The sequence below is a fragment of the Schistocerca cancellata genome, chromosome 2, assembly GCF_023864275.1.
Source record: "Schistocerca cancellata isolate TAMUIC-IGC-003103 chromosome 2, iqSchCanc2.1, whole genome shotgun sequence".
Lineage (NCBI taxonomy): Eukaryota > Metazoa > Arthropoda > Insecta > Orthoptera > Acrididae > Schistocerca > Schistocerca cancellata.
Genome location: NC_064627.1, coordinates 800,535,642 through 800,562,093, shown reverse-complemented (window position 1 = coordinate 800,562,093; position 26,452 = coordinate 800,535,642). Strand labels below are relative to the sequence as shown.

The 26,452-nt window shown below is 39.8% G+C and overlaps 1 protein-coding gene across 4 annotated transcripts in view; it reads right to left on the bottom strand.

Annotated features, from left to right (window-relative positions):
* LOC126162661 (activating signal cointegrator 1 complex subunit 2) overlaps nucleotides 1-26,452 on the bottom strand; it is a 133,485-nt gene that overhangs the window by 83,899 nt on the left and 23,134 nt on the right. For all 4 annotated transcript variants that reach the window (XM_049919303.1, XM_049919304.1, XM_049919302.1 and 1 more), the window contains exons 3-7: nucleotides 16,432-16,592; nucleotides 16,055-16,241; nucleotides 13,736-13,933; nucleotides 3,531-3,751; nucleotides 1,645-1,830 (exon numbers count right to left, since the gene is read on the bottom strand). In XM_049919303.1, the coding sequence (XP_049775260.1) occupies nucleotides 1,645-1,830; nucleotides 3,531-3,751; nucleotides 13,736-13,933; nucleotides 16,055-16,241; nucleotides 16,432-16,592 (953 nt within the window). The remainder of the gene's footprint in view (nucleotides 1-1,644; nucleotides 1,831-3,530; nucleotides 3,752-13,735; nucleotides 13,934-16,054; nucleotides 16,242-16,431; nucleotides 16,593-26,452) is intronic.

Sequence of the window (26,452 nt, the reverse complement as noted above, 5' to 3'; positions counted from 1 at the left end):
ACGTCACTCTAAGCTGAAAATGCATTGTTTGTCACATTCTGATAGTGCGTGTTTACGGCCTGTCGCCGCTCGCGGCATGGCTTGCTTTTGTGCGCGCCACCGCCGCTTACAATTAAAAAACAAGAGAGTAATCGTCTCATTAGCGCAACAATGGCAAGAGACTGCTATTTGTTGTTACTTACACTGCTGCTTTCTTTGATAATGATCAACAAGAACCAAATAATAGACTGTGTATGATGGAACATGTTCTGAACGAGAGTTAGGCGAAAATTTTTCTCCCTTTGAAAATCTTTGCGGCCGCTTCTTTAGTACGTCAAATTCTGCACAGAAATTAGAGTCGTCTTAGAATTAAAAATCTAGTCAGTTGCCGTGCTTCATTTCTGACTGTATTAGGCATAAGAATAATACGAATATAAAAATGACATGATACGTATATTCTTCCGCGTTTGCTGTTGTCTCTAGTTTCGTAGTTTATTAGGCAGACAGGATTTAAATGAGATAGCAGGAAACACGAAAGAATACATGGCAAAATGTTTATATTCGTATTACTCTTTTGGTGAAGAGAATACTGCATGTGATTCACATTTCATCAGGTTCTTATTAGCAACCATCTCTTCTCACAGGTAGGAAAAAATTCAGAACGTAGAGTTGGCCATATTGACAAACATCCCAAACAGACTTGCCAGTCAGATTTTCGTAGTACATTGAAATTCTGCTACATTCGAAGATGAACAATACGGAATTTGTATTATTTTGTTGGATAATGTATGAAAATGCAGTGGTCGAAACTCGGGGGGAGAAAAAAAGCTCGTCTTCCATCTTTTTTTTTTTTTAATTTATTTACTGACGCATTGGTTTTGGCGCCAGTATTTATCTTTGTGCCTACAAAGCATGCCTGTGTAGCGCTACATATATTCTACTGCAGAAGTTAGTTGTGGTGGCACCTACCAACATTTTCAGAACTTCCGCTTGCTTTGCACTCGATTCTAAGCCGCAGGCGGTTTTTTTGATTACAAAAACCGGAAAAAGTGCGGCTTAGATTCGAGTAAATATGGTAACTTTGAAATTAGCAATGGTGCTTTTCCCTTAAGTAAACAAAAACAAAACTGTGGGTTATTTCTGCTGTATGCTATCAACACTATCAAGACAATGTGGCAGTAAACTCCAAAGAATGTATTAATTCTTTTAGGGTCATACTGACTTGAACAGTATAAATGTTACTGTTACCATTAGGGAAAAAGTTGTGTAGAAAATAGGAGTCAATTTTAAGTTGCAAATAGCCTTTATAATTACAGACAAAATATGTGTTCTACAAATGTATCTCATCTTATCAAAAAAGATACTATTAAAGGAATATTGCTTGATCACTTTCACTGACCAACACCCATGATGAGGGGACCGAAACTCTTGATGAGGGAATCAATGAATCATAAAGCTTAAGGTGTACGTGAATACTTAAGGTGTGGTGAATACGACAGACTCTGGATTACTGCAATATTGAGTAGTGATTGTAGCATGTAAATCTGTCTAAGCCAATCATAACTTTCAAAAACAAATAAAACAATTAATTTCAACAGAAAAATATAAATCATTTAATCAATGTAATTCAATTTTGTTCCAAAGTAAAAAGTACATGATCTTTACCTTTCTTCCATGACTGTATTGATTGTAGAAGAAACAATATACCTATACGATTTCAGCAGTTCAGTACGAATTATATCCAAATTTGTCTTTAGCTCCATATACTTGGAACTGCAACCCTCTTTATTTACCAAAATCTCCAAGTTTTCATACATTTCAGGTATGGCACACTCATAGAATTTTACAAGCCTGAAAATTGAGACAGACATTATTTTTTTGCCTTCAGTTATGTTTCACACAAGGGATATATGATTCAAAACAGCAAATTGGTAGGGTACCAATGCTGTTTTGACATTCCTGGTAACTAACCCTAACAAACTGTACTGTGCCATTGGCTCAGAACCAAGGCCAGTATCACAAAGCAGAATAAGTTTTAAAATTTAAAATTAAAATACCCCTCCAAACTCTTGTACAATAGCAGACATAGTTTAAATTTGCAACAAATATTCAAATGTTCAGGAATTCTGGGTGACTCTGATGAACTATTTGGAAACAATGATCTGGTAGGGTCATATACATTATCCTATTATACACGTGTTCATAAAATACAGTACAGTTTCAATTTGGGATACTTCATAGATGTAGTCACATAAAAGTTATAAGCAAAATGTTTAAAATGAAAATGGGAGGAGGTGTTAATTTTAACAGGACAGGACTGATCAGTTCAACTAAAGTACATAGAAACCAGCAGATCATGAGAGGAATTTTTAATAGGCAATATGGATAAAGGAAAACCAGGTACAATATTAATTTTTCTTGGCATATATTTTGTCATTAAATGAACTCAGTAAACAGATTTTTCCTTTTCACTACAAGATTAAATGCAAGCAGTTCATTTTATAGGTACAGTCAGTACACAATACAATAAAACCAATACTCTCCCTTGGATACAGTCCTCTTAATAACCCCTCCCCCACCCACCCACAAGTGTTACAGTACTATTTTGCCAACTGACTTGCTAAACACATCAACTGACTTGCTAAACACATAATAAAAGATAACTAAGACACTACACTTTCATGTAATACTGAACTTACATGGAAAGTTTCATTTACTGACTTGATTTCACGATTCTAACATCATAAATGTTTAGCCTTATTCTTCTTTGCCAGAGTTGGCTAACCGTGTTTTTTATGATACAATTTCACTGAGACTTTTACCAAAGTGCCCAACAATTTTAACAGTTAAAAATGTGCAGTCATCAGAAAATTTGTGCATTGGTTCAAAATGGATAGCTAGTTTAATAAAAATTATTTGAAATTCTGAACTAACATTTTTGAAACTTGAATTCACATATCACAGAAAAATGCCTTCTCTCTTGCTGCCCAATCTATTACTTTCATATACTTGTTTGTATGTCTATAAAGACATCACAAGCATGAAGAAGTGGTGTTAATTAACGTATCTTCACATTTGTTCCTGATATTTTTATCAGCATAAAACTAAGGGCATAACGCTATTAATATTGATATTAAGAATAGCTACGGACATAACTATGAAAATTCCACATTAAACCTGTATAGTAACATACCTGTTCGAGTTATACTGTCATACTGGCACACACTGTCACAAAAACAAAACAACTCAGAAACTTGAGATGATTTCATTGTCTTTAAATGTAGTCTGTGCTACATGGAATATCAATCAATGCAGTGGGATAAAGCACTAACTCAGTCTGGAGGTATTAGAAAGACAGCTGCTATCTTGATAATGTTTAGGCTAGTCTTCACACTCAAATTTATACATGATTATTTAAAAAATTGTACAACAGAAGAAAATAAGCAAATGAAGAAAATGAAATAGCTACTATTTTATACTTTTAAGTGTGCATTTTTTGCTGGGATTTTTTAAAACAATAGTATTTTATGGGAAAACAAAATTTTACGTACTGTGTTTCAAACTGAAGCTCATGGAATGCCACACATGCAGGACTACAGATGTCCAGAAATATTCTTAAATTTATGGCTGTATCCAATATATGAATGACAATATCTTCAAAAACACTCAATGACATTGTTCGTTGCTGGAGTTTGTTCTTTTCACTCAGTTTAATAGGTTCATTTTCTGTGTCATGGTGTATACCGAAACTTGCTTCAACAGATTTCAACACCTGTAACAATTGCCTATAAATTATATGCAATGCCCACTAAAACATATGCATAATTGGTAAATAACAAATGAGGAAAATTTAGAAAGTGAATAACATAATTCTTGTAACAGCATATGATTTGAAAAGGTGGTAACAGTGAGATTGGGCTACTTAAATGACTTCAGTTTTCCTTGTTAATCAGACATAAAACATTTGTCTTGTGACACACAAATTAAATAGCAAACATAATAAACTTACAGCTAATACTCTCTCTAGTAGTTCTAATTATACTATGGAATTAAGTATTGTTCAGGCTTATCATTTTAAGTCAATACAACAAAACTCTAGTATTTTAAATGGAAAAGGGAGGGGGGGGGGGGGGCGGGGGGCTATCTCATGTTGCAGTCTTTACTGTCTTCTTCTTCCCTGCCCACAAACACAAACATTAAATGCAGTCACCCACATATTTTAGTAGTAGTAACAATAAAATATATAAAATGTTTAATATTAATAGTACTACTACTACTGTGAAACAAAATAGTCTTGAATTGATTTGGGTCTAAGTGAGGTAGTTTGTCTTTTACATACTACACTATGAACTTTACGCAACATCAACTTGTCACAAACTGAAGCACCTTCTTGCCTTTCCAGGTAGTCCCGTATCCCTTCAACCCACTGAACTGCTGATGCATGACTGATTACTGTTTCTGGCATTAGAGGACTGTTGTCGTATTGGTCACTGTCATTCACCGCCTCGGATTTCCTTTGTACTCGCTGACCGATAGCACTGTCCCTCAACATCTCATGACCTGACTCTGTGCAGTACATGTCAAACCATTCAGAAATATGTTCTTTGTCAATAGTTTCATTTCCTGGAGTACTTTTCAAAACAGGAGGCAACACTTCTAATGATCAGCCTTCTTAGTCATCAGAATCACCGATTTCATCAATTTTTGGATTGTTTTTCCATGACTTGGCTATTATTGGTTGTTTTATCTTATGCCACATCTTTGGCACTTCATAAATGGCATCATGCACTGTCAATTGTCTCCAAAAGTTTGAAGACTGCTGCCCTCATCAATAAGTTTTTGCAGCATATTTCCACTATAAATTTTCTTCATGGCAGCAAAGACACCCTGATCCATTGGCTCAATTAAGGCTGTCACAGTAGGGGATAAATATTTTACAAATATCATCCCATCATCCAATCTCAGAACAAATTCATTTGGATGTGCTGGTGCATTGTCTAGTGAAAATACAGCCCTTACTGGTAGACCCTTTAACGTTAAATGATGTCACACCTGTGGCACAAAGCAATTATGGAACCATGTTTGAAATACTGTGCAGTCCATCCAGGCTCCTTTCTGCTGAAAATAAAGAATAGATAAGCTGTGCATTTCTTTTCCTTTGAAATAGCACTGTTTTTTAGCTTTACCTATTATACCAAGCCTAGCTTTATGTGAGCCCATACCATTAGCACAACACAGCAGTTATCTTTTCCTTACTTGATTTATAACCAGTCGCACTAAGCTCTGCCTCGATAGCTAAAATCTTTGTTGGCAGACACTTCCAAAACAGCCCGGTTTTGTCCATGTTGTATGTTTGCACCAGCTCTAAATTTTCTTGTGCAATAAACTCCTGAAAATCATTACAAAATTCAGAAGCAGTTCTATTACCTGCATTTAAGTTTTCTCCTTGGACAGTGACCTCCTGGATATCCTGACACTGTTTAAACTTTGTACCCAACTGGAAGGTGCATTAAAATCTCCTTCAATTCCCAAGGTTTTGAAGAAAAACTGGGCCTGTTCGGCACACATTGGACCAGATACTTGTGTGCCCTCTGCTCTTTTCTGCTGAAACCATTCCAACATGGCTTTATCCAGCTCTGCATATGTAGACGTCTTCATAGACTTCCACTTTGACAAACCTTTAGACGAGTCAGAACTGCTAGCAAATTGAATTATTTTATATTTGTTTTTCTGAATATCCTGTATCATAGTTTCACCCACATTGTAAATCAGTGCCAGATTCCCTGTATCAAAACTGCCTTCTTCGAGATTGGTGTCGGCAGTGGCGATATACACATCTGGCAACAATCTGGCATCTGATATTCTAAAAACTAAATATGGGAAAATCAAGAGTGTTTGTCAGTTCAGATACTGTCTCTGTATACATTAAGAGTTCTATGTTTGTTTTTAAAGTCCTGTCTCATATATTTACATTCATGGCATGCACTACACATTTTAAGTAATGACTAATCAATGTGGTGGCTTAAGCAATTTTAACCCTTCATCCATAAAGATGGTCCAAGACCGAAACTGGTAAATACTTGGGTTTAAAATAAAAACAGCTGATGAATCAAATATGCATTTTATACATTACTTAACAGCTGTTGACAGTCACCTTCCAGAAATGTTGACGAGAGTGTGTCTTTATTAGATTTAAATGCTCATTTTAAACAGAAGGAAAGGTGCTGAAGGCATTCAAGGCAGAGAAGAAAAGGAAATAGGGAATATTTTATGTTCAAATTATACTTAAGAAGGAACAAACAGAATAAGAGCAGATAAATAAATTTTAGAGTATCAAAACATATTCTTGGACTAGTAATATGCCTGTGCTTCACAATGGAAGTTAAAGAAGGACCTTTGCATGCTGTCCCTTTCTAGGGCTCTGTACCTCAGTAAAAACAAAACTCTTACAGTGTTACATTGTCAATAAATTTGTTTTTCCTAGCCAAAAAGCCAAATTAAATAAAACCTACCAAAGAAGTGAAGTAGTTTTGTTAAGTTTTTAATACACAAAGCAAAATCATTATATCCTTACATTCTAGTAAAGTAAATTCAATTATTAGTTTGTACTCGTAAAGATAAGATTGTGGCACGTAATTCTGTCCCTGACGTAAACATCCAAATAGAGTTCCGTTACAAAGATATAAGAAGCACGATCTATTTGTTCTTTCAGGTACTATGCCATGATGATGTCACTAGGCCCTAAGGTAAGCATCTGAAATGCTAAGCTGAGCAGACTCCTAAAATCTTTCCGCGACCCAATTTCGAAGAAATAAAGCCTATTTGTTGCTGTGCTTAAGTTACCTATGAAAACTCCATGAAAATTTGTCCAGTAGTTTTGGAGATAGATTCAAACAGACAAACATGACGGTTTAGATAAAACTTTAAATTACAATATCTTCTTTCCTGTGAAAAATCCCAGGCAAATTTGTCAAGTAGTTTTGGAAATTAATGTGTTCAAACAGACATGAGAGTTTTATTATTAGTATAGGTGTGTGTGTGTGTATCATAATATACAAGAAATTGCCAATCAAAAAAGCATTTGAAAAACATTTGTCTGAAAGTACATGAATCATCCAAGTAAGTGAAGAGCTACAATAATAACAAACACCCACGACTTTTATTACATTATAATTTAAACAATATAAAAGTGAAGTGTGCAAACCACCATCATCACTATTTCACTTACAACTGAGAACACTGGTCTGAAGACTACGGCTATAGGAGCACGTAAATGAAGGGAAATTCTGGTCCCTTCAGTCATTTTCACCTACATTTGGAGAGTCAGTTCTTCTTCTTCTTCTTCTTCTTCTTCTTCTTCTTCTTGAGCACTTTTCCTTTCCATCTTCCCTTACTCAACATCCTTTGATCTGTTAGCTCTATCCCTCGACTTAGCAATCCTGTCAGATTTGTTGTGGTAGCGGATACGTCCATCGTGGGAATGTGCACCTTTACCAGAATGCAATGCTACGGGTCAGGTCACAAGCTCGTCCATGTGGGCTGATCTTCACACAAGCAATTGAAAGGTTTCTTTTGTTGAACTTGGCTTGTAATTTATATAATTCCTCGCCATTTCTAACACACTTAAATTTTCATAGTACTATATTCTCTGCAAGTTAGCTATGAAATTTCGAAATGGATATATTTAAAAATATAATGAATTTTGAAAGGGAAAGGATATCATGACCCCCTCCCTCCTGCTAGTTCCATGCCTAATAAAGACAAAACAGGATTTAAAAAAAGTAACAACCTACACAAATATATATCAAAACACATGAGAAATTGTAACAGGGCAAAGACTTGGAGCTGGATTTCCAGCTTCTCATGAATAAATGTGTTAATAACTAGGATCAGAGCAATCTATGCTCCTGATATATATCTTAAAATATACTAAAATTTAAAAAAGTCTTTATGTTGTTAGTTACTGTGTTATCTGCTGTCTTAACTGGTGAAATGGTGTGTCTACCCAATGTAATTTGCTGTTTTGTTTCCTTCATACTCACACTGTCTGCAATTGCTTCTCTCATAAAATTTTCAGTGCATCTTCTTGTGTCCTCTTGAAAACATTTATGAACAGTTTTGTTTAATTCAGTATGTAGTATAAAAGTTCCTACCACTTTCTGCCTGAAACTCTCACCTCCTCTTTCTATCTGAGATTTCTGCATATTTGCAACAATTTTTGTTGTGTGCGTAAGTAGGCCCTACCTACCTTTGTTAAATAATTCATCTTTCATCTACGACTGTATTTCCTAAATTACTCCTAGCTAGTTATTCATTTTTGCCTTATATCTCACAAGTTTGCAGTTCAAACGTGGTTTAGAACCATCACAGCCAGCAAAATTCCCTTGTTATTAGATAAAATGTAGTTAATTCCATTTTTAATTACAGCCAATTCTTTCCAAGGCCATTTTTTACTAGTCTCCGTCTGGAAGGCGACATGAAGGACAAACATATTGTCCATTTTGTAAAAATATAATAATTTCTTTTAAATCAATATTGTGGTATAATCTTCCAGCTGTAAAATAGCTTCCATAAAGTACAGATTAAGCAAGATGGAGACATGGGATGGTGCAAGAGCTCTCTATGGAATACATTCAATTAGGTTACAGTCCCTTAAAAACTCCTTGATGACGCTCTAAGTTGTATTTCCTGATTGAGAATATTAGTGACACTAATGGGAAACTGGTGTTTCAACTGCTTAGTCTCTTGTACAAAGTGGATTGCTGCTCATCATATACTCACATGGAAGCATAGGTGTTTTAAACTACATTCTAGTGTTGATTTAATGAACAAGTTCGGAATTATGTAATGGCTATCTTGTGGAGGTGAGTGGTGAAGTTTGTGATGCAATCAGATTCTTATAATGGACAGTGTGTCCCATCTACTTCAAATATACTCCATAAACCAAGATCTTCTGAAGGGAAAGGGGGAGAGGGTGTAGGCAGCATGAAGGTAATAGTATGGTCAACATCTGTTTAATTGTGCATTTCTTTCCACATTATATATCTTTGCTTTAAGTTCAGGGATATGGTCAAGTGTATTGAAATCAAGGATAATTAAGTGCCCACGGTGCATTGCACCCTTTGCAAGGTGGTCCATCTACTCATTTTGTTAGACTTGGTGCACTGATGTCCAGAGAAAGTCCATTACAGTTCCGTACTGCTTTAATTCAGCCTGAATCTGATGAGTGTTGCTGACCCTTCGTACTTCTGGGCTGTTGAGAGGTGAAACTATACTTCAAGAATCAGATATGGTAAGGGTCTTGTTCACTCCAAGCACAATGACAAACAGGAGTGCTTGCACGATGGCCACTGAGTCGGTAAGAAAACAAAATTTCAAAGTGCTGGTTCATCCGGTGAACTGGTTAGCTACACCCAGTATTGCTTTCAAAAAGTGGTTACTATTCATCTGAGGAATTTTTGTTTCAATAGAGAAATGATGACTAGTTCACAGGAGCTCTTGTAGATAAGAAAGTTTCTTGACAACTACGGGTTACACAGACTTGATTCTACGCAGCATAAATTTATCCACCAGAAACTGATGCGAATACAAAGAGGGATTTACACTACTCATGGTGAGGAGTAGTAATCGTTATTGAAGGCACCACTCTGACGAAGAGTCTCGTGCAGTAGTACTGTATGCCAACCTGATGGATCAGAGGTAAAAGATCACACAGATTTAAAGTCACAACAATGATCGGTACAAAGTGAGTATTATGGCAGCACGTACATCCCACCAAGTATGTGCCAACAGAAAGAGGACATTTATTGCTTGTTCTATACTTTGAAGCAGATGTCTGATGCAGGTATACCAAATAATTCATGAGTCATAGATTAGCTTTATAAAATGTGTAGGTGAGATTACTGCTACTGTTTGATCTGCCCACCTCATCTGCAGAACAAAGCAGTGTACATGTTTGCAAGTAAACTACTTACTACTTTGGATTTGTAATATACATTTCTTTCCCATTTTTATTAGCCAAATGACAAGTATTATGGCAGCATGATGCAATCTTTTGGAGACACCGGGGAGAGACCTGGCCTTTGAGTTGAGTAGAGGCATCTATTACCAGTTGTTAAAATTGCATTTTTACAGTAAGTTCCCTGCTCTTCTAAGCCATTTTGTATGCTAAGCATCAAACACATGATGTGTTTAAACAATTTGTTCCTGAGTTTTCTTGGTGCAGGAGCTTAGTGAAATTGGCCTGTAAGATTTGGCATGATCTCACTGTACTCCCTACACAATGATTCGTATGACCTACTTCATCATACCGATTCTACATCTACATCGTTACTCTGCAATTCACACTTGTGCCTGGAAGACGGTTCATCAAAACATTTTCATACTACTTCTCTACCATTCCACTCCCGAATGGCGCGTGCGAAAAAGGAACACATAAATATTTCTCTTCAAGCTCTGATCTCTCTTATTTTATTATTATGATCATTTCTCCCTATGTAGGTGGGTGTCAACAAAATATTTTCGCATTCGGAAGAGAAAGTTGGTGTCTGAAATTTTGTAAATAGATCTCGCAGCAAAGAAAACCGCCTTTGTTTCAGTGACTGCCATCCCAACTCGCGTATCATATCAGTGACACTCTTACCCCTATTTCGCGATAACACGAAACAGGCTGCCCTTCTTTACAGTTTTTCGATGTCCTCCATCAATCCTACCTGGTAAGGATCCCACAACGTGCAGCAATACTCCAGCAGAGGGCGGACAAGTGTAATGTAGGCTGTCTCTTTAGTGGGTTTGTCGCATCTTCTAAGTGTTCTGCCAACAAAGCGCAGTCTTTGTTTTGCCTTCCCCACAATATTATCTCAGATCAATTCCATATTCCTAGATTTCCAGAAGGCTTTTGATACAGTTCCTCACAAGCGAAAATTAATCGATTAGCGTGCATATGGAGTATCGTCTCAGTTGTGTGACTGGATTCGTGATTTCCTCTCAGAGAGGTCACAGTTTGCAGTGATAGACAGTAAATCATCGTAATTGTTATTCCTAGGTATTTGACAAATTGACAGCCCTTAGATTTGTGCGATTTATCGTATACCCAAAATTTATCAGATTACTTTTCGTACCCATGTGGGTGACTTCGCACTTTTCTTTGTTTAGTGCCAATTGCCACTTTTCGCACCATGCAGAAAGTCTCTCTACATCATTTTGTAATTGGAACTGATCGTCTGATGATTTTACTAGACGGTAAATTACAGCGTCATCTGCAAACAATCTAAGGGGGCTGCTCAGATTATCACCTAGATCACTTATGTAAATCAGGAACAGTAGAGGGCCTATGACACTAAATTGTGGAACGCCAGATATCACTTCTGTTCTACTTTCCTAAACACATTCTAAGAAACTGAAGCAGACCATTTGCCTTTCCCACAAGAATCCCTACATGGCTGTTCCATTTCATATCGTTTTGCAATGGTATACCTAGATATTTGATTGAACTGTTTGTGTCAAGTAGCATACTACTAGTGTATTTGAACATTATGGGACTGCTTTTTCTACTCATCTGTATTAACTTACATTTTTCTAACACTTCTCTGGGACACTCCTGGCAATACCCTTCTCTCTGATAAGCCATCAGGGACAGTGAACTGGGTCCTATTACTTAAAAAGTCTTCGAACCACTAAATTTATCTGGTAACCTGTTCAGTCAGCTTGTACCTTCGTTAACCTCTGCTTCGGGACACTGTGTCAAATGCTTAATATGGAATCTGCCTGTTGGCCTTCATCCACAGTTCACACGCTATCATTTGAGACAAGGGCAAGCAGAGCTTTGCACGAGTGTTACCTTTTAAAACCATGCTAGTTTGTGGACAGAAGCTTTCCCCTCTCACGGAAATTCATTATATTTGAACTGAGAAAATATTCAAGAATTCCGCAGCAAACTGATGTCAAATATACTAGTCTGTAATTCTGTGGGTCTGTTTTCTTACCCTTCTTATGTACAGGAGTCCATCTACGCTTTTTTCCAGTGGCTTGGGATTTTGTGACAGATGAAAGATTCACGATAAAGGCAAGCAAAATAAGAGACCAATGCTGTAGAGTGCTCTCTGGAAAACTAAACTGGAATTCCATTCAGACCTGGTGAATTATTTGTTTTCAACTCTTTCAGTTGCTTCTGTAAATCAGAGATGCCTGTTATTATGTCCTCCACAAAGTTAGTTTGTTCGACCCTCCTGTGTGAACAATTTCTTACACGTGAAGTTTAAAACCTCGGCTCTCTTTTTGTTATCTTCTGTTTCCACACCAGACTGATCAACAATTGACAGGATAGACATGTACAGCACTACATTTGTAATGTCCAGAAAGGTAGAATCCATCACATCCTCACAAGCATAAATTTTGAAAGAGAGACAGCAGCCAGAACTAGATTCAAAATTTTGTAGAATTTCACACCAAATGTTCCACAATCAGTTCTATTGCACTGAACATATGAAAGACTGATTCATGAACTTCATCATACCTTCATCTAGAGCTCTGTACTGGTAAGGAGAATACAACTGGAAAAAATCTGAAGAAAAATGTTCCATGATGAGCCTATTTTTTTCAGTTTATCAGATTTATCTGCCTTTTCATCATACATTGTCTGCCCCTGGTAGCCGAGTGGTCTGTGCGACGGAATGCCATACCTAACGGCCCAGGCTCGATTCCCGGCTGGGTCGGAGATTTTCTCCACTCAGGGACTGGGGTGTTGTGTTGTCCTCATCCCCATCGATACGCAAGTCACCGAAGTGGCGTCAACTTGAAAGACTTGCACCAGGCAAACGGTCTACTCGATGGGAGGGCCTAGACACACAGCATTTCCATCTACATCATACATTAAATATAAAAATGTGAAATAAGAGTGAACCCATCTCTACCAATCGTTTCATGAAAAACAGGTGTCTCCAAACATATCTTTTGCTCCAGTTTCATTGGATTCTAAATTTTTGCACTTTTGAGATCTGAATAACTAATACAAAAATGTGCTCTAATTTCATCCAGAGTGGTTTCAAACCACTTATCATCTTTTAGAGTTTTTCTGTCTTTACAGTAAAACTGTTTTCTCATGTAAGGAATGGTCTCATCACAAATCAGTCTTAACAATGGCCCCATACATCCTGAAGAAATGCGTAGTTCAGTGCTGCCTGTGATTCATGTTTTTACTTCACAAACCACACTGTAAACATTGAAGGTAAAGATATAACAGGGTCATTATCCATTTTTCCCCAGTCCTATTTACTTCGGTTCATCCGCATTTTAGTACAAACAGTTTCTGAATAGGCTTGTGCAAACTCGTCATTATCGTCCCTTTCACCACCACTTTCAGAACTAAATTAACTTTGAAGAGCCATCTATAAGCTAGAAATTGAACTCTACGCATTCACACAGCGAAGGACACAATTGTGAGCTGAGCTTGTCAAATGATTTAAATGTCACTGCAACTTCACACGATTGCAGTACATCATTTGATGCGATTGGTTTAGAGTTGATGAACTGTTCCCCAGAAGATACAAAATCAACAAGTTTGTTACTATATGGGTGTTAAAAGACAAACGGAGTGAACGAATGGACTGGATATTGGCATCTACAGTAGTTGGTATGAGGGAGAGGGAGATACACAATAAAATAGACTATTTAACAACAACTTAACACAGTATCATCCGAGAAGTGTATAATAGTATCAGAAGATCACGAATGCCATTTGAGAGAAACTGTGTCTCACCTTTGAGCAGACAGAAACTGTATCCTTCAAATCATCCAGATAACGAGGCTGTATTTTCAGTACTCTCGATATTACACTCTGCAGACCAGATCTGTTACTTTCACCGTACACTAAACAAAGGTCAAGCATCATGGAGACAGTGAAAATGTAATTATCATAAATGAGATTACCCAGATGTTTCTCAGACATGTATTCATCCTGCAAGAAGAAACAAATACACATTGAATTATGTTTGTCACGTAGATAAACTACCATAGCATGAGTTATTTCTCCTGTAGATCAAAAATTTGACAGAAATGACGTATATCCTTCATCGGATACTGAGAAGCATATAATGCCTCTGTCAAGGTAATATAAACAAAATCTTCTTACGATATTACATATGTATCAAATTTGATTAGTTGAAAATTTGGTCAGTATCAGATCCTTCTGAAGAGGATTTCTTCTTTTTCTTTTTAGGTGGTGGTGATTATGGTGGTGATGGTGATTATTTTGTTGTACTGCAAAGCTCTGAGATAATGAGATGTTGCATATGTATTTAATTATTAGAAATAATAACTGACAGATTCATAATACACAAATAGATTCACGATTAATTTTCAGTATTTAATTTTATTTGCATCTTTCATTTCGTTCTTTCTAGCCGAAACTGATTCTCTGTTACGTCCTACCTGGTGTGGAATTTGTTGTAGGACATTGTGGAATATTCCTGCTCCAGTCCGTACAGTTTCACGAAGTTTCGATAGGTGACGGTACTGTACACAGCCTTCAAAATGGTGTCTGTAACGGAGGTGCATTCCGAGCAGAGAGCTGTCGTCGAGTTTCTTTTAGCGGAAAACCGGGGCACCGCAGATATTCGGGGCACCGCAGATATTCACAGGCACTCGTACAATGAGTACGGAGATGTAGCAGTGAACAAAAGCACGGCGAATTGTCGGGTGAGGCATCTGTCGTCACCGTAACAAGCTCGCGCGAACTCGTCCGATCCCCCACGTGCCGACAGGCTACGTACAGGTGTGACTCCCACAATGTTGGAACATGTGCACATTCTCATTCGAGGTGATCGACGGATGACAATGAAACACCTTGCTGCTCAACTGGACACTTGTCCACGAGCTGGGGTCTTCAAAGTTTTGTGCCCACTGAGCTCCTCACACCTAAAAGAAGACCATAAAGACCTCCCACCTGTTTGGCTCAGTGAAGGATGCACTCCACAGGAAGCACTACACGGTTAGTGGCGAGGTCACTGATGCCAGATGTTTCTTTACACAGGGCACAGGCCCTTCCAGTAAAGTAGCAAATGCTGTCGCATTGAACAGAGATTATGTTGAAAAATAGAGTTTTCTAGCCAAAAGAGTGGGAAATAATATGGTATATTGAAATCCTGAATAAAATCGATCTGCTTTCAGAAAAAAATGTGTTGCATTACTTACTGAACTCTTCTCTTACATGTGCTCACAATTTGATACAGCCTTAGTCATTTCTGTAGTTTCTTTCACTCTAATCTACAGCCACGATTTTCACAGTCGAGTCATTCCTGTGCCAAATGACTTTGGGAGTCCAGCTGAATGACATTCAGTTCTGTGGAAATTTGTGAAGAATGAACACAAGTGATCTAAATTAACTTCTGCCATGTTTCAACTCCATCTGTAATTTGGTGTAGGTACTAGAACCATTTTCACAAGGGCTACTTTCTTGGCAATTGGAAATGTAAAGTTTGGCAAGCCACTGTGCACTGTCGGTCTGCCTTTTCTGACAAATGAAATTTATTGGAAACTGGAATGTCGTGTCGAGTCTTCAAAGCATATGTTGTACAGAAGTTGTGTTCTACTCTAATTCACGAGTCACACTAATGATCTGTACACCCGTTCGAGGAAATATATATCTGTAAAAGGAAAGTAGTGGATGTGTCTTTTCGTGGTACGAGTAACAGTAACAGTTGCAGAACATGAAGAAGTCAAGCCTTTTATCAACTACACACAAGATTTCAGAGGCACCGATTAGCAGGACCTCTATTTAAAGAGAATAAACTACGGCAACCGGATTTTTTTAAAAAAAAGGTAAATATGTCAGATGTTACACTGGGTAACAGATCTCGTGAAGTGTTCTGACTCAGCTTCAATTATGTGGAGTGAGCCAGCAGCTACATGTCTCATAACTTTATAGTTTTCTCAAGTCAATTCTCCTTTTGTTAAAATTAACCAGTTCACAGTCACCTATATTTATTCTACTTAAAAAAAAACTACTAAATATACATGAAGTTCTACACTATACTCATATCTAACAAATCAACAAGCAAAACAAAAAAACCTGACATACCTCAGATTCTCTATTCGTAATAAAACGATTAACAATGGCATATATAAGGCCGTATGTTTTCTTATACATTTTCCACATGTCATCATCCTGAAAGTACTTTTTCAGTGCATAAAATGGAACTGCTTCTTGTAAGAATGATACTATTGCTGGCATTGTGGAATCATAATATATGATCTGTGACCAAAATCTGTGGACAAGAGATAACTAGAATCACCAATTTCTGTATCAAATTAGTATACATTAGAAATCTGCTATCTTTGTTGCCAATTGTAAGCTACTGTCTTCAATGAAGTATCATAGAACAGTCAAAATCTGGAGAAAGAAAGAAAAGCAACATGGTCTTTTAGATCAATAAATTATGTGATGCAGCAACCTACCTGTGTTGTTTCAAGTTGAGAAGCCATTCCATATCATTATTGTAGAGCTTTACGACATCCAGCCAGGATTCTTTTTCTCCAAGAAGATACTTGCCATCTGAGTTGGGAAGTGGTGGAGTTTTAAAGTAGATGAATTTTCTCTCTTCTGCCCAACCCTTGTGCTAATGAAAGAGAAACAGAAAGCCAAAAGTTTATAATTTCAGGAAGATTGAATCATATAATGAATTTAACAGATAATACAATTAACTTCAAACACAAACTGAAATCACATTTACTTTCAACTCCTCCTATTCACAGAAGAATTTCTCAATCTGTAATAATAATACAACTTATGGCAATCAAACACATTTTCAGCATGTTGCCATACTACACAGCAAGTGCCCAATTATCCAGATAAATGTAGATCTGAGACTATAAGGACAACTGAAAAACTTAGATAATCCAAAATACACAAGTTTTTGCCAGACACACTTACGTACTATATTAACAAAACATGCTACATATTACATTTGAAAGCTCACTGCACTACTTGCGTATTCCTCTCCGGAAACTGAAATTGTTTAAAAATTAAACTAAAACTCACAGTATTTGATATCACTTCTTTCAGTCTACTTTTGGGAAACCGTCATTCAGTTTTTTTTTTTATGTTTCTGTTTTAATTGTGTGATTGTATGTGTGTGTGTGTGTGTGTGTGTGTGTGTGTGTGTGTGTGTGTGTGGTGATTCTCATTTTCCAGAGAATCTAAACATTGGTATTAGTCAAACTAATTTTGCCCTGTATGCTCTAGTAAAAAAATCAATGCACTGTAGTGCCTCAGTGTGCATGATAATAAATCCCTTGATCAGCCTGTCTTTGCTCTCTCCCTTTAGCTAACATACTTTTTTCATTATGTGTCATTTAGCTACTTCAATTATAGTTCACGGGTATCGCTATTTAACCATTCATGGATGTTTTTGTCATATACATCTTCACAACCAAAAAATTGTATTCCAAACGAAAAATATTCATTCTAATTATAGAAGGATACTTCGCACTATATTCTTCAAGTTTTCAAAAATTGAAAAACTATGTGTGGTTAATCCACATGCCAGATAATACCCACCTGGATAATGTGGAGACTGCTGTAATTGTAAAACTGCCTCATCCTGCACAATAGCGCGAGGTCACAATCACAATCCATGGAACATGCAATTAACTAAAGTAAACAATGGAAAATACAAGATGGATGTTCCCAATCAGAGTCCCAATAGCTCAATGTGCAAGTGGGAATTCTCGTTTATTCAAACATAATTTTGTATTTACTTAGCAGGCTGTGCTCGGCCACAGCTGATTTTTCTGAAAGTCGGTGGTGGCCAAGCACAGCCAGTTAAATAAACACAGGATTATGTTTTAACAAACAAGAATTCTTGCTAACACATTCAACTATTGGGTCTCTGTGATCAGGAAAGCAGTTGAAATCAGACTATGCGATAACAATTTTAACAGACACTGGCTCTGTGCTCAGAAATGAGCATATGAAAAAGAAAGAGCACAGATGAAGACTTCCCATAGTTTACCACCTGACGTAAGTGATGGAGCTGCAAGTAATGCTGAACAGTAAGATTGAGGATAATCTATGGATGTACAAGGCACCACTTCAGCATACACCACTACCACAATGTAATCCAGTTAATCAGATTTCTTCTTTGGGCATAAAAGTGGAAGCTCACCCATTTCACAAGGCAGACTTAGCCCCTGTGATGATGATAGAAGCAATCATTGAAAGCATGGGATTTTATCCAAATCTGATGCAGCAAGGAAACAGAACTTTTCATTCAATGAAGTGACTTGTCAAAGGACAAAACATCACATGGTCCTACAGGAGCTCATTAATGAAAAAAACACACACTGATGGGAACCGTAGATTTTAAAATATTTGTGGAGGAAAGTGTGACATCTGGAATGGGAATTTTCATGTTCAAGCCATTAGATTTGGATCCATTGGTTAAATAGTATTACAGTAACAGGATAAGGGACTTTGGTTCGGTTATAGAGGTAGAGATGCTTTCCTAAATTGACCAAGATAAATGAAATGATAATCCTTTGTCAAATTTGGAATGGGATGTCCTTCTAAAGAGGAAAACAAATCTTTATATATAAAGTAGAGTGTATATATGCATGTACGTCCACAATCTCCCAAAACCTTGGACCAATTTCAATCAAATTTTGCACAGAAACACCAAGCCTCATGAGTATCAGCACAGGGGGGTTTATAACCACCCAGCCCCAAAAGGAGTGGAGATATGGCCAAAGACATGTTTGCTCCAGGCCTGGCATATAGGATGCCCTGCATGACAGGCATTTCGAGCACTACAGTTGTGTTGGAGCTTTATCGACCTGTTTGGGAGGAGTTACATGTGCAGATGGGCACAGTTGAGTAGATAAGAGGAGAGGATGGACAGAGAGGGGAGGGACAGAGAGAGTGGGGGAAGAAGAGGAGGGGCAGAGAGAGTGGGAAGGAGAGGGGGGAAGGAGAGGATGGGCAGAGAGAGGGGGAAGGAGAAGGGCAGAGAGAGGACGGAAGGAGAGGAGGGACAGAGAGTGTGGAAAGGAGGGAAGGAAGAGATGTATAGCAAGAAAGACAAGGAGGAGACAGAGAGACGATAAGAAGATGAATAGGGAGATGGGATAAGTAGGAGATGGAGATAAGGCAAGAAGAGAAAATAGGGAGACGAGAGTAGGAGGAGATGGACAGATCGACAGTGGACAGAAAGAAGGGTAGCAGGAGAAGGGATTGGTGGAGGGGGGGGGGGTGGAGGGAGGGAGAGGGAGAGGGAGAGGGAGAGGGAGAGAGGGAGAGAGAAGGGTTGGTTGGTTGGTTTTGGGGTTTGATGCGGGCTAAACATCGAGGTCATCAGTCCCCAGTTCCAAACAGACATACTTTTAAAAGGCCTATACAGTAAAAGCGTAACCGCTGCACCCAGAGGGAGGGAACACCAAGGGGTACAGAGCTAAAATGAACACCGCAGTAACAAAAAATAGAGGACATTTAAAAGGAACAGAGCAAATAGTTGACTAGAGTAAAACAGACTACAGTGGTTGATGGATCAGGTAAAAGGTCAACCACTCAACTACAAATGAAGACCCTCCAGCTGTAAAGCGTTGAGAGAGGTAGCAACACCAACAATGTTCGGCGATGGCGATTAGAACAGTACAAAGTGTACCCCGAAGAGAAAGGCAAGGGACAGACGCATGAGGGCAAAAGCCAAAAATGCGCCGAACCCGCGACCACACCTGAGATGGGAAGGTGCGAGAACCTATGGTGGCAACATATCGTTCCCAGCAGTCCTGTTTGCTCCGCCGGATTAACCGCCAAGCCCGCGCCCGGGCCCGCAGCCATTTCAAGGCAACCACATTCTCTAGGGAAGAATGACGCTGGTGTCGTTGCAGGGTTCGCCGGCAGTCCCAGATAGCTTCTGCAATCTCTGGTGTCCACCAAGGGACTGACTTACGCCTTAGGGTACTTGAAGAGCAGGGGACAGTTGCCTCAGCAGCAGAAACAATGGCCATAGTAGCTGAGGTGTAGGCTGCCCAATCAGCTCCACGAACAGACCATCTGGTCAGGGGGTTGGGATTGAAGAAGAGAAACCAGGATAGGAAAGTGGTCCTACCACAGAGGTCATCGTGGACCCTCCAACTGAGGTACGGAAGAAGACCTGGGCTACTAAGAGAGAGGTCAATGGCGGAGTATGCGTCATGAGTCAAGCTAAAATATGTGGGAGCACCTGTGTTAAGGAGGCAAATGTCCTGCTGTGCCAAGAGAGCCCAACGTTCCTACCCTGGCCCGAGATCTGGGCCCCACCCCATAAAGGGTGGTGGGCATTAAAGTCCCCCAATAGGAGAAATGGCGGGGGGAGCTGGGCGAACAAGGCAGCTAGGTCGGCAAGAGGGACAACCTCATCGGGGGTAAGGTACAGGGAACAGATGGTAAGCTCCATTCCTGCCCGGACTCTAACAGCCACAGCCTCGAGAGCCGTGTTAAGTGGCACTGGGGCACTAGGAACAGTGGCAAGAACATAAACATAGACACCGCCAGACACCTTGTCGTATTCTACGCAGTTCTTACAGTAACCCGGTAGCCGCAGAGAGAGGGGGTCCGTCGAACAGGAAACCAGGTTTCCTGTAGGGCCAGACAAGTGGCAGGGAAGCGGTACAAACGCTGTTTCAACTCATCAAGGTGGTGGAAAAAACCATTGAAGGATGATGGTATCCGACTGTGAAGACGTGAAAGAACCTGGGGGTGGAGATTGGTTACGCCTTAGAAGCGCTCGCTGCCACTGATTGCAAATTAGCCTGATCAACTTCCATAGGAGCTGCGGGTCGAGCAACATCGAGCTCCTGAGTGCACGCTAGATGCTCCACATCATCTTCAGGTGCAGTGGTTCGCTCCTTTTCTGTCTCTATATCCTTCTCCTTTTCCTTTTTCGTCTTTTTGGTAGGGTCCCATTTGTCCTTCGGTTTATCAGGCTGGGTGGGCTTTTCTGACCCAGTCTCATGGACCGAGGAAGACCTGGAAGCCCTATGGCCCTCAGGTGGGGGCTTTTCAGCCACTGGCTGACATTTGGAGGGACAGTAAACGTGGAAGGGAGGGCACCAAGTGATCCCTTCCGCGCAAGCGGAGCCGGAGGAGGTGGGCACTTCTCCGGCACAGATGTGGGGACTGAAGTCCCCAAAGAAGGAGGGGTTGTTACTCCCAATGTTGATAACAGGGGAGCAACGGAAGAGGGTCTTCCCCCAACTACCTGAGGGGGTAGGAATAGACAGCCAGGCTGGAGGGCCCACAAAAAGTGGCTGAGGTTAGGGGCTCGTCGTCAGGGATGGCGACATTGAAGCTGCTGCAGTGAACGTCGATGAAATGCGCACAGGGTGAAGTCGGTCGTATTTGCATTTAGCCTCTGTGTAAGTGAGCCTGTCCAAGGTCTTATACTCCATAATCTTCCGTTCTTTTTGATAAATCGCGCAGTCTGACGAGCAAGGGTAATGTTTCTGTCTGCAGTTGACACAAACAGGGGGCGGCGAACACGGGACATCGGGATGGGAGGCACGTTCACAATCCCGACAGATAGGGTTGGCGTCACATCTCGATGACATATGCCCAAACCTCCAGCACTTAAAGCAGCGCATGGGAGGAGGGACGTAAGGCTTAACATCACATCGATATATCATCACCTTGACCTTCTCGGGCAGGGTGTCTCCCTCGAAAGCCAAGATGAAGGCGCAGGTGTCGACCCTACTATCTTTAGGTCCCCTGAAGACACGTCGTACAAAGTGGACACCGCGGCATTCCAGATTTGCACGGAGCAGACTGCAACAACAGGTCACGATGAAAAATAAGTCCCTGAACCATATTGAGGCTCTTATGAGACGTAATGGAGACTGCAACATCAACGAGCTTGTCACAAGCAAGCAATGCCTGTGACTGTGCTGGGGATGCTGTCTGTATGAGGACTGCTCCAGACCTCAGTTTAGGCAGGCCCTCAACTTCTCCAAACTTGTCCTCTAAATTTTCCACAAAAAACTGAGGCTTCGTGAACAAAAATGAATCCCCATCTGTTCGGCTGCAAACCAGAAATCAAGGAGAATACGTCTCGCTAGGTAACTTAGACCGCTGTTCCTCCCCTGGTGTGGGCAGGGAAGGGAAGGATTGGGGGTCATACTGTAAAGCATTGAACTTGCCTTTCTTAAGAGATTCATGCTTGCGCACTATTCGTATTTCTTTTCATGGTGGTCCCACGAGCAGCTAGGGGAAGGAATGTCCACCCAGAGCTTGCATGGGTAAGCCTAATACAACCGGGGGGCGGCAGGTTCCCCACAGGTCGCCCGCTAGCAACTGTTCTACCTCAACAGCCATGCGTCTCCTCGGTGCGCAGCACACCTTCAGATTGAGGCTTTTTTTTTTAAATAGAGGTTTATACCATCCTCGTGACCCAGGCAGTTAAGCCAAGATCCCCGGCTCTGTACCATACAAAGTTCCACCGTCGTACCTTACGGTGATCATTGAAGCACGCTCAGAGCTTACGGTATTGAGGACTGGTGGTGCTTCCCAGTCCCCAGTCAGGGACCCCGGGGTCGCCAAGCCCGTGCCCAGCAACTAAATGCTGAGCCCCCTGAGGGCGAGAGAGAAAGGGGGGGGGGGGGGGGAGGAAATGGAACAGGCAAGGAGAATACGAAAATGGAGAGTGGTACAGGAGATGGGCAGAGGGGAAACGGGGGATAGGCGGAGAGGGGGTGGGGGTGAGGGGAGATGGGCAGAGAGGGGGAGCAAGAGACGGGCAGAGAGGGGGAGCAAGAGATGGGCAGAGAGGGGGAGCAAGAGACGGGCAGAGAGGGGGAGCAAGAGACGGGCAGAGAGGGGGGGGGGAAGAAGAGGGACGCAGAGAGGGGGAGGAAGAGGGACGCAGAGAGGGGGAGAGTACAAAATAGGCAGAGTGGTGAAGAATTGGAGATGGGAAAGAGGGGGATGAGGAGAGGATGGATAGAGAAAGGGGGGAGGAGAAGATGGTCAGAGAGAGGGGGGGAGGAGAAGATGGTCAGAGAGAGGGGGGGAGGAGAAGATGGTCAGAGAGAGGGGGGAGGAGAAGATGGACCAATATGGGGATTTAGGAGATGGGTGCAATATACCATATTTGATTAACCATAAGACACTATGAACTATAAGACCTACCTTAATTTTTAAGCAATTTTTTGTAAAAACCGCATTTTTATTATTACATTGCAAAGCCAGACTAAAAAAAAAAAAATTCTTATTTTATAATGCTGAACTGACCTTTCAAACCCCTGAAAATCATTATCTCAATTCTCTTCTTCTTCTTCTTCTTCCTCTTCATCGTCATATTTATCCTCTTCATATATAAGATGATCTTCACTGCCATCAAGACCGTTATTTATGTAGCACTTCTTGAAAGGTTTTACTAACTGTTTTATCCACTGACACACTTGTTTGGTTTTAGGTCCCTTTAAAGCTCTCTCGGCATTAATTCATGTTGGGTTTCATCCTTCATCCATTTTTTTCATCTCTCTCTCATATACACTATAAATGGATTATTTATTAAGAGATCCAGAGGTTGCAATTGTGAAGTAAGATCCCCCGGAATAACAGCTACCTCTGTATTTTCCTGTCTCGATGTCTCTTTCACAGAATTTTCCAAATGACTACTAAACTGATGTAGCTCAAAGAGAGAACTCTTCTTCAGCAAAGTACCTTTCCTTCCTAACACACTCTGTTAATCCATAATTTCATACCAGCCTTATCCACCCAACCATTGTCAAGGCTTTGGCCGTGTTTTGGCTTTGAAAATGATTATCGAGTTTAGTACCATCAGCAAAACAAGAAAGGACAACAGTGTAGTGAATTTTTTCATGTCCAGTTGTTTTTATAGTTAAAATTTTAGCACCTTTCATGGCAACAGTTCTGTTACTCAGCACATCAAATGTCACAGGAGTTTCATCCATATTCACTATCTGGCCTAGTTCCACCTTGGTTTTCTTTCAATGTTGAATAACAAAATGATTGAAAAAATAATATTCTCTCTTTGTACCCTTGTGGAATTTTCTGAGATATTTTGTTTCTTGTTTGCATGCGCAGTCCATGACACTTCATAACCCTATAGCACCAACCAACTCCACCCTTAAAGTCTGTTAAGTTCCACTGTAGCGCTAGCTTACAAGACTGTATTTGAATCACTTTTGTATCAATTCCAAGGCCATTTTGACAATGTCCTTGAATCCATCTCAATACATCATCTATTTTTGGCCATTTTGCATTCAGTCTGCTATGGCACATTTAGTCTTCCTCATATTTTTCAGTTCTTCTTTAGCTGCCCACCAATCACAAATGATTTTTTCTGTTGGTGGAAGGCCGAATTACTGCTCAGCTGCTCTACTTCCCTGTTGTTCTGCTTATGTTATTACTCTCAATTTATACCCTGCATCACATGAATACCTTTTATTTTTTCCATTGTGAATTTGCTACTAACAAAAATATTGTACTGTTACCAATAACACAAATCACTTCAATTCAAGATCACAGGCATCATAGACTGTGATGATACATCATAGGCTAGACAGTGTTCTAAGTTTGTGATGGTGAGGCGGGAGGGACACAATGTTAGGAAGATTGTGAATCCCCGCAACTCATGTTCAGTGCATCAGTGCACTGCTGCTGCCAGTTGAATCCAATGTTGCCACATAAAGAGAGGTTTCCTGCGGCATCAATATATGGCCATTTTTAAGACTGGTGAGAATTTTAAATCAAACACTGGACATTATTATATTAATTAAGAGTAAATGACACAGTTGAATTTTGGAGGCAATTTTTCAAAGAAAAAAGTGTGCCTTATGGCCTGTAAAATACGGTATGTTGTATACGTAAGCAGGCAATGTCGCGGGAAGAAGGCTAGTTACAACTAAATCTCAGATGTGCCACAGCTCTGGGATAAATAACCTTCAGCTGTGTCGTAGACCAAGATAATACTTTTGTGTGTGTGTGTGTGTGTGTGTGTGTGTGTGTGTGAGTGTGTTTTCTAAAGAAGAATACATATTTGTAAGGTGAGTTATTTTACAATACTTTTTTGTATGTCTATTCACAGCTAAACCTCTCTCATCTGCAGTGGCTGGTATTATTTACTAATCCAACCACTTTAGATGGCTGCCTGATATGGTAGAAGCATATTGAGTGTAAACAGTTCACAACATGCAGCAACACATCCAGAATCAGCCACATTCTTCCAATTTGGAACTAAGCAGAGAGCTTAAACCAGATCCTAAGATGATCTTAGATTTGATTTCTTGAGATCTTAGATTTGATTTCTTGAGATCTGCTGTCACAGGTGGATTTTTACAGCATCCCCCTCACCTCTTTAAAAGGTCAAGAGTGTGCTACACAGAGTTATTGATTCCTTGCATTCCAGAGTACTTGATATGTGCATGCACGGGTATTTCTATGTTACAGAAAGTCCTTCATAGGTTCAGTGATGAATTACTGGCTGCAGTCAAAGACAGACTTCTGGGAGGCGAGCTCACATAATATCAGACCAGCTTTGTGAATGTATTCAGAGCTTCCTAGTACACAGAATTCAACACAGTGTTCTCATCAGGTTGAAATCATCTGATGAAAAACTATCTTCAAGGAGGAGTACCTCACGACCGTGCCACAGAACCATTTTATTCGCTACATATGTAAACAATCTGGTGGATAATGTATCAATATATCTCTCTGAAAGTCAAAACATCTAAAAGCTGAGAGATGCAAGAAAACCTGCTGCAGATTTACACTTGGTGCAGGGAGTAGAGCTTGACTTTCGAAATAAACAGATGTAGCATACTGCACATACTCAGGCAGAAGGACTCACTACTGCTCAGTTACACTAATGACAACATATCACTGGAAACGATGACAATCTTAAAATATCTAGGGTATCCATCTTCAATGACCTAAAGTGAGGCCATCACATAAAACAAGTTGTACGAAAACCCAACACCAAGCTGACAATCAATGGAAGAATCCCAAGGAAATGTAATTCATCCACAAAAGAAATGGCTTACAAATCACTTGTTTGATCAATTTCTGAATACTGCTTAGCAGTACGACACCTCACCAAGTATGATTAATAGAGAAGACGGAGTCAATCCAATGAATAGTAGTATATTTCATCATAGGTTTATTTAGTAAGCAAGAGAACTTTATAAAGATTTTCATCAAACTTACTGTCATTTTACTCCTGCACCATTTTGTTTGGAACAGGAAAGGTATGAAAAGGTAAATGTACTGTGCATCACACACTTTAAGGCACATTGTGGAGATCTTTCCATATAACTTTCAGTTTTTGAATAGTGTTTGTGTTAAGAAACCCATGTCTCACTGTTGTTAAGTAAGAACTGGTAATATACACTGTTTGTGGACTTCACATTTCAGACACACTGGAAGATTTGTTTCGAAAATCCTATTTAATTGATTAAAGGATCTCCCAGTCATTTTTACTTT